Genomic DNA, 8,330 nt, shown 5'->3' with positions numbered 1-8,330 from the left:
TCTTTCCCAATCCCCAGCCATTAGCAGTTGGCTGATGCCCTGGAGCAGGACATTTTAGAGCCCTTGTAAATTTGCTTCAGGAGTGGAAAGTGGACGGAGGAGGGGAAGGCACTGGTTTTCGTCAGGGACCTGCTTCAGCCAGGAGCTCTTCTCTGCTTCTCCCCACGAGCGGAGAGATGCCACCACGGGTCAGCACCCAAACCCTGCCCCAAGCCAGGGCATCGGGGACAGCGAGATGATGGTGACACCTCCTGTCCTGGGACCAGCACCTGGTCCCAGGGCTTTGGGGGTCAGTGTTGGTCTCAGTAGGGAACCTGAGTGGGAAAAGAAGCTCTTTAGGGCAGAAGCATCACTCCTGCTTCAGTGCAAAAGTTTCTTCTGGATTAGGAGAGGTGAACCAGAGAGCAACCGGAGCAGGTCTCCATGCACATGGGTCACCTGGGCTGCCGGTCACGGCTCACAGACTTCTTTTTCCCATTATCTCCAATTGTGCGTCCGTTGATGAGCAATGTAATATAAGCAGAAATTCCCTTGATGTCAAGTAGACCCTCCTTCCATTGATTTCCATGGCAATCAGATGGGGGAACAGCACTGTTTTAAGTAAGACTCAGGGCACCCATGCCAGCTTGGAGTAATGATTTTGGGGCTGGTTGCAGCGGCGAGCGGAGAGGCTGCCGGTACCTTCCCTTTGCCTATTGTTTGCACCCAAACCTAATTAAGAATTGACATGAGCCGTCTTTGGGGAGCGGCTGCTCCGCTCTGCTCCGTCAGCACAATGAGCCGTTGTTGATATGGCCGCAGCAATTTTCCAGGTTAATTTATGGCCGCCACACCCCATTAGCGGCAATAAATGTGGAGCCCGGTTTTGCCGAAATTGTGAGTTACGATTTTTCAAATAAATACATTTTCCTATAAACCAGCGCTCTGTTTAGTTTGAATGTTCCTCTCAGACACATCCATCTACATAAAATACACAGGAGAGGAAGCTGAGCTGTGACTTTGCTCTGATGACATAAAAACTTTTGTAAACACAATGTCATTTACAGTATGAGCAAAGAGAGAGGACAAAAAATAAACAATGAGTGCCTGGCGCATCCCTTCAGGAGCACATGGAAAATTTAATAATCTTTTTTCCATAAAGCTTTGTTTTCCTTTTGATTTATCCAGACAGGGCAGTGGCTGCTTGGCCATAAATAGATTGTATTTCTGGAGAGGCAATGGTTGCAATCATCATTTATGTCGCCGGAGGGGCGGTGCGGGAGGTGTGTGTACAGAGAAGATGCCACGGATTGCTGCTGGGAACAGGAGCATCTGGGCTCAGCACGGCACAGTCGCCATGGGTACCTTGTTCACCCCCAGTTCCTTCTGCTCCTTTCGTGGGGCTCAGACAACCTGAATCCCACTGGCGGTTGCTCGTGTGAAGTTGTTGTAGGATCAAGTAGCCCAGTGATGTAGTTTGGGGGACTTGGGCAGTGTGTGGGTGCAGAATTACATGAGCATCGACACATGTGAGCTCCCCTGCGTCTCAGTGCTCCCCCAGCCCCTACAAGACCTGTGCTGGCCACAGCAAAACACGTGTGGCAAATCCTCCCGTGGAGGAGGGATGCCCTGAGTGGGTTTTTGCAGCCGTGGTGCTTGTAGCCCAGCCTTGGCCATGACCCTGGGGCTGGGTTCAATGCCAATTAAACTGGCTTGATTTCCTTTACTTCTGCAGGTTCTCTCCCTCCTCACATCACTGGGAGGAAAATAATCCCCCCAGAGCAGCGACACTCATGCAGCCAGCCCCACACACCTCACCTTGAAGCAGACTTTGCTCGTGCCTCAGTTTCCCAAGGCTTTTTGCAACCGTTCCCCCCAGGCCTCCGGGAGCAGAACTGTTAGGAAGGTGCTGAGTGATTATTATTGCATTATTTTGGGCGAGTGCTATAAATACCCAGGGGCACCTTTAGACACAACGCAGCTGCCCGGGGGAGCTGGCTCAGCCCCGCTCTGTGCCTGCGGCGGCTGCCAGAGGGGGGGATCAAAGGCAGCGCCTGGGTGCAGAGGCACCTCGGGGCACAACCTGATGGGGGGACACGGCGGGGAAGCTGCAGAGTGTCAGGGCTGGCACCTTCCAGGCTGCACCCAGGACTGTGGCAGAGCCTTGAGCGGGGGGATGCGCAAGCAGGAGGGTGCCGAGATGCTGCAGGGAGCCGCTAGCAGGGAAGACAAGGGGAATATTTTATGGGGCGGCAATGTAAACAGAGCTGGAGCAGAGCCCCTTTTTATGGAGTCCCTGTCCTGCCAGGGCATCTGCCAAGGCCCTGATTTACGCTCCTATTTAGATAAGGGAGCCGGGGAGGGGGGAGCAGAGCTGGCGTCAAAGTCACAGGACACCCCGGGCTGCCGCTCGCTGGGTGCTGATAAGGAGGTGGCCAAGGGGCCAGGGCCAAAACTGCAGCCCCTGTCCCAGGGCAGGGGTTGGGTGCGGAGCCAGGTGGCTCCTGCTGGGATTGGGGTGCTGGGGGGGCTGCAGAGACCCAAGATAACCTCACCCCCTGACATGCAGCACCGGACCCCCTCACCAGTTCCCGGCTGTGAGGGCAGAAAATCTTTCTCTGGGAAGGATTTGAAGGAAAACAGGTGGAGAGAAACATGGTTCCTCCCGCCATGCCAGCCATAAATTGCTTAATCTGAATCGCTCGGTGTTTCCCCTCCTCCTCCACATGAGCAGGGAGACATGAAATTAAAGAAACTCACCAAAAGTTTGAGAAGTGCTAAATTTGGACGCCATGACAAAGGCAGTCTGGTTTGATTTAGAAGGTGTCGGCGTGAAAAGGGCTCCGGTTTTATTATTTTATTAAAACACGAAAGATTAGAACGATTTTCCAAAGGAAAATCAACCCGCCCGTCCCACTATTTGCTCAGCTGAGCATTTCCAAACTGTGCGGGGTCCAGGGACCTCCGGAGGCAGGGTGGGGGGGTTAAAGCAAGATAACGCCCGGGCTTGGGCTGGGCTTACCTGGCTAGTTGGCCAGAGGCTGGAGGTGGCTCTGGTGCATGGCTCGAGGTGACGGCTCCAAGCTGGACGTGGCTGTGAGTGGCCTGTGCAATGCAGGGCTATGGGGATGGAAGTTCTTTTTTGTTGTTTTTTTGTTTGCTTGTTTGTGGGGTTTTTGTTTGGTTGGTTGGTTTTTTTGTTGTTGTTTTTTTTTTTTTTTTGTGAGGGTGCATGTTTTTCAGGGATAGGGTTGGGTGGCACAAACCCCAGCCTCACCATCTGCTGGATCAGGGCTCTTGCAGGGTTGGGGAGAGGCTCAGCAAGGAGCCTGGCTGGTTTGTTCTTACAAACAACTCCTCTTGGGAGCAGGGCATTACAGATGGTGCTGTGCCGGTGTGGAGGGGGGGTGAGGCATGAGCGGGACCCCTGATCCTCCCCTAGGCGGGCACTGGCCCCTGCCAGCTCCAAGCCAGGCTCAGGGATCTCACCCAGCCATGGGTGTTTTGGAGGAAATCAGGGACACGACGCCCTACCCAAGGCCTGACTCTAACGGGAGAGTAATCACTAGCAAATGTTTGCAGGGTGCTTGTTTAAAGGGGGTGGGGAAGGGGGCGGGGGGGGCGGGGGGGCTTTGCAGCAGCTAAGAACAAAGCGGGGGGGAACGAAATTGGGCAGATCCGGTACGGACACCCCCCCCCCCGCCCCAGCCACCGGGGCCCAGCAGAACCGGAGACCCGCTTGCACCCTGCCCCAGCCCCCCCTGGCCTCCTGCCTTTGCAACTCGCCTTGTAACAACTAACGATGGAAAATCCGAGGCATTTAAGTGGCTCCCGAATCCGCCCGGGAACCGTGATTGAGAGAAGTCAAATAAAATTTGTCATCTTTAAAATGCAGGAGGACGTTAATGGTGTGTTAGCCCAGATGATTAATACAAGCGCCTGCAAACAACCCTCCAACGTTTCCACCCTCCGCTGCAAGATGAATCGCTGGAAAGCGCCGTTAATCGCTAACATACCTTGGGCCCAAAGCCCCTTCCTGCCCCACCGTGCTGCGATCGCCACCGCCGTGCCCAGCCTGTCCTCACTGGGAGTAACCGGAGCAAGAGCAGGGGTTGGCCCCTGGCCGGGCTGGGGGTGAAACGTGGGGTCCTGGAGCTGTCACCCTGGGGATCTGTCTCCCGTGGGTGCAGAGGCGAGTGGGACTTGCTGCCCACCGCAGGGCCCAGGTTTGGGGGCTGTGGTGAAGTACAAGCTCCCAGTGGGACCCTCCCAGCCCATTTGTGACCAAGCCGGGACAGAAAAATGCAGGGCAGGTCACCATTGCCCTAGGGTAAATAAGTTTGTGTGTGTATGGCATAATTTTTATATATTTATGTATGTGTGTGAGGCATCTGTGCATGGATGTGCAGCATACACATGTGCGTTTATATGCCACGCATGCAATGTGTGTCTGTGTATGCAGTATGTGTGCGCAGCACGTGTGTGTATGTAATATATATCTGGTGGTATTGTGTGTGTAGCATATGTGTGCTGCTGGTGTGCCCATGTAAAATATATGGGCGCACTTAAGGGCATGTGTGTAACGTATTTGTGGTGTGTGTGCACAGCACGGCTGGGTGTGAGGTGTAGGTAACATCTCTGTGTTTGTGGTATGTGTCGGCAACACGGCCGGTGTATTTGTGTGAGCAGCACCCGCGCGCGGTGTGGCTGCACGCGCAGCACGGGTGTATGCTTCACATTCGTGGGCAGCGTGTGTTTGTGCCACGCACATGGGCGCACAAAACACGCGTGGGTTATGTGCCCCGGGGAGCCCACCCCGCCGCCCCCTCCATGCCCAGCTCGGCACCGAGCACCCCGCACCCCGCACTGCCCGGCTGGCCCCGTCACCTTCCACGGGACCGAGTTTTCCCCGAGTGGGGACGGGACGCAGTGGCCCCGGGGCCGGGGATTCCCCCCCACCAGGGACTCCGGCTCTCGGGAAGGGGAAAGCCCCTGAGTGACTGCGGCCACACGGCCCGGCCCGGCTGTCGGGGGTCCGGGCAATCCGCGGTTTCCCCGCACCCATTTCTCATCCGCCGCTGAGCGCAGCGAGTCTCCGTGGGGGCTCGGACGCCCCCGCCCCGGGAGCGGGGAAGTGGAGGGGATCGAAGCGCGATGGGGCGGGAGCTGGGGGAGTCGTTCCACCACCCCCCCCCCTCGGGTCACTGCTCCCCCCCTTACCCCTTCAAGCAAGGAGCAAGCGGGAGGCGAGAGCAAACAGCGGAGGTGTGAGCCCAAATAAACCGAGTCAACAGCGCGGCGCACGCCCCCTCCGCCTCCCCGCTCCCCCCGGGGCCCCCGAGCATCCTCCCCTGCCCATTGGCTCCGCGGCGGGGGGGGGGCCCGGCCCTATATAAAGGCAGGGTTGGGAGGCTCCAGAAGGGGTTAAAAAAAAAAAAAAAAAAACAACCAACAAAAAAAAAAAAAAAAAAAAAAAAAGAAAACACCAACAAACCACAACCCCAGGAAAAAAAAAAAAAAAAAAACCCAACCAACAAACCCAAAACCCCAAACCCCAACCGCACCAACCCACACCCCAAAGCCAGCCACCACCATCGCAGCCCCACGCCGCAGCTGCCGCCTCCCGCGCCCGCCCGGCGGGGAGCCCGTCCCGGCCGGCCGCCGCGGGCATGGAGCGGTGCTGAGCGCGGCCCCCGGGGCCAGCGGGGCGGACCATGAACCTGGTGGGGGGCTACCAGCACCACCATCACCACCACCACATGCTGCACGATCCTTTCCTCTTCGGGCCGGCGGCGAGGTGCCACCAGGAGCGAGCCTACTTCCCCGGCTGGGTGCTCAACCCGGCCGAGGTGACCCCCGAGCTCGCCGGGCAAAGCCCTAGCTACGGCCCCGCCGAGTACGGCCCGGCCGGCCAGGGGCGGCTGGAGGCTCTCAGCGGGCGCCTGGGCCGGCGGAAAGGGGTCGGGGGACCCAAGAAGGAGCGACGGAGGACGGAGAGCATCAACAGCGCCTTCGCCGAGCTCCGCGAGTGCATCCCCAACGTGCCCGCCGACACCAAGCTCTCCAAGATCAAGACCCTGCGCCTGGCCACCAGCTACATCGCCTACCTGATGGAGGTGCTGGCCAAGGACAGCCAGCCCGGGGACACCGAGGGCTTCAAAGCCGAGATCAAGAAGGCCGACGGCAGGGAGAACAAGAGGAAAAGGGAGACGGTAAGAGGCGGGCCGGGCCCCCGCTGCCCCGGCTCTCCCCGGGACGGCAGCGGGCGGGGAAAGCCCCGGGGCTGGGGGAAAGAAAAAAAAACACTAAATCTTCTCGGCCTTGCTGGAGCGTTTTTTTTTTTTCTTTTTCTTTTTTTTTTTTTTTTTTCCCCAGCTTAAAAATAAAAATTAAACACCCGTAGGCGGCACTTCGGCGGAGAAAAGCCCTCCCCGCCTTGCCCGGAGGGCTCTCGCCGGGCCGGGCTGGCTCCCGGGCGCTTTCCCCGAGGGACAAACCCCGGGACCGGCCGCGGCGGAGCTTTCCGCCCGTTCGTCCTTCCCCGCTCCCGGCCGCTTTCCCGGGACGAGCGGGAGCGGTTCGGAGCAAGGGCGGCCGCTTCTCCCCCTGCTGCAGCGGGCGGGGGGTGTGGGGAGGTGGGGGATCCCCAAAAAACCGCTTTATCCTCGGGCTGATAAAAGCCGCTCGGAGCCGCGGGGCTCGGCTGCAGCCCCGAGGTGGGAGCAAGGTGCAGGGGGGGCCGCCCGGGACCTCGGCTCCGCTCCTGACCGCTCCTTTCTCCCCCCTTCTCCCCGTCTCCTCTCCCGCAGCAGCCCGAGGTCTACTCGCAGCCTTTGGGCCACGGCGAGAAGAAGCTGAAGGGCCGGACGGGTTGGCCCCAGCAGGTCTGGGCTCTGGAACTGAACCCCTGAGGGCTGTCCCGCCGCCCCGACAGCGCTCCCCGCTCGCCCCTCCATGTGCAATGTCGGAGAGAGCCCCGGCCCGGCCCCCGGAGCCCATCCAGGCGCAGGATGCGGGTACCCGACCAGGCTCCCCCCCGCCGGGATGGATGCTCCGCGGGAGAGAAGCGAAGGTCGCCTGCGGGGCCCGATCCTGCCCGCCCCGTCGGCAGCGGGGACCGGCCGGGCCATTCCCCCCCTCGCCCCTTCCCCCGTTTGCAGTAATCGTTGCTCTTCCCCGCTCTCAGCTGCGATCGGCGGCTCCTTCCCCCCTCCCCGGGCCGGGCTGAAACGGTTTGATTCGTTTGCTGTTGTAAATACGAGCCCCCGTCCCCGTCCGCTGCCTGACCGACGGGTGGCTGCGGTGAAACTACCTAGAGGTGCATTTGGGAACACTTCTGTGCCGGGTTTTCTACCTCAGATATGCATGACCACTTCCCGAGGGACCGGGCGCGCCACACCACGTATTTAAAATGAAATAATTAAAAAAAAAGAAAAAGAAAAAAAAAAAGAAAGAAAATAAAATTTAAACTTTACGCAAACAATCTTGGGTTCGACCCCTCCGCCTTCCTCTGTTCCAGAGATCTCGTGGCTGAGGCCGGGCCCCCTGCCCTGCTGCCCGCAGGAGTGAGGGATGCTGTGGGATTAAGGACTCCCCTTAGGTCAGTGCCCTGCTGTGGGGCTGATCACTTCGAGGGAATTCCCTCCCGTGCGGCTCGGGCACCCCGGTGGGATCCTTTGGGACTTCTTTATGCCGCTGTGCTTGCTCACCCCAGGAGCTCTATGAGTGTGTCCCCGCAGTCTGCCCCAGGGCACAAACTCTGCCCCTGCCCTACAACCCCTTCCCTCCTGACCCAGGGGACCTGCTAGAGGGACCAGAACGTATATTTGGCTTGGGGAAGGATAGCAGGATCAGGCCTTTACCATATCTGGATGGGACGAGCACTGTAAAGCTGCGGAGCCCCGGTTTTATTGCTGCCACACATAGATTCAGGGCTTGGCTCCCCTTCCCGCCCAGGCATCTCCCCTGCCTGGCTCAGGCACCAGCAGCACTTTCTCACAGGGATCCCCCCTTAGGTGCTGCCTCGGCCACATTTTGAAGGAGCAACATCCCCCCCTCACTGTCTGAACATGACAGGTATCACCAGTCTCGGACGCACCACACAGCCCAAAGTCATCTCTGTCACCTCTCAGGCATAAATCCGTTATAATCCTTAATAATTAAAGCCGAATCCTCGTTCCTTTATTCTGTGTGCACACAGCTCTGTTACTGAAGGGTGGCTTCCAAGATGTGTGTGCACGGGCTCAGGGCCTGATCCTGCTCTCCCAGCCTGGCCACGCTGCGTTCCCAGAGACACCAGGAGCTGGTCCCACTGCTTGGGGCAAAGAAAACCAGCATGGAGGAGAGTCGTA

The 8,330-nt window shown here is 58.6% G+C and overlaps 1 protein-coding gene across 2 annotated transcripts; it reads left to right on the top strand.

The window, feature by feature from the left end:
- Positions 1–5,542: 5,542 nt before the first annotated feature.
- On the top strand, positions 5,543–7,447 carry HAND1 (heart and neural crest derivatives expressed 1). Of its 2 annotated transcripts, none has more exons than XM_033006245.2 (2): positions 5,543–6,191; positions 6,792–7,447. In XM_033006245.2, exons 1-2 carry the CDS (start codon positions 5,694–5,696, stop codon positions 6,888–6,890), a joined length of 597 nt encoding a protein of 198 aa, XP_032862136.1. In that variant the 5' UTR covers positions 5,543–5,693; the 3' UTR covers positions 6,891–7,447. The 2 variants fall into 2 exon arrangements, with proteins under 2 accessions (XP_032862136.1, XP_032862134.1); XM_033006243.2 differs by having other exon boundaries at positions 6,789–7,447.
- The last annotated feature ends 883 nt before the right edge of the window (positions 7,448–8,330 follow it).

This window comes from Tyto alba, unplaced genomic scaffold, assembly GCF_018691265.1.
Source record: "Tyto alba isolate M040663 unplaced genomic scaffold, T.alba_DEE_v4.0 Super-Scaffold_17, whole genome shotgun sequence".
In the NCBI taxonomy this organism is placed as follows: domain Eukaryota; kingdom Metazoa; phylum Chordata; class Aves; order Strigiformes; family Tytonidae; genus Tyto; species Tyto alba.
The sequence above is the reverse complement of the archived record's forward strand: the minus strand, read 5'-3'. Positions and strand labels throughout refer to the sequence as shown.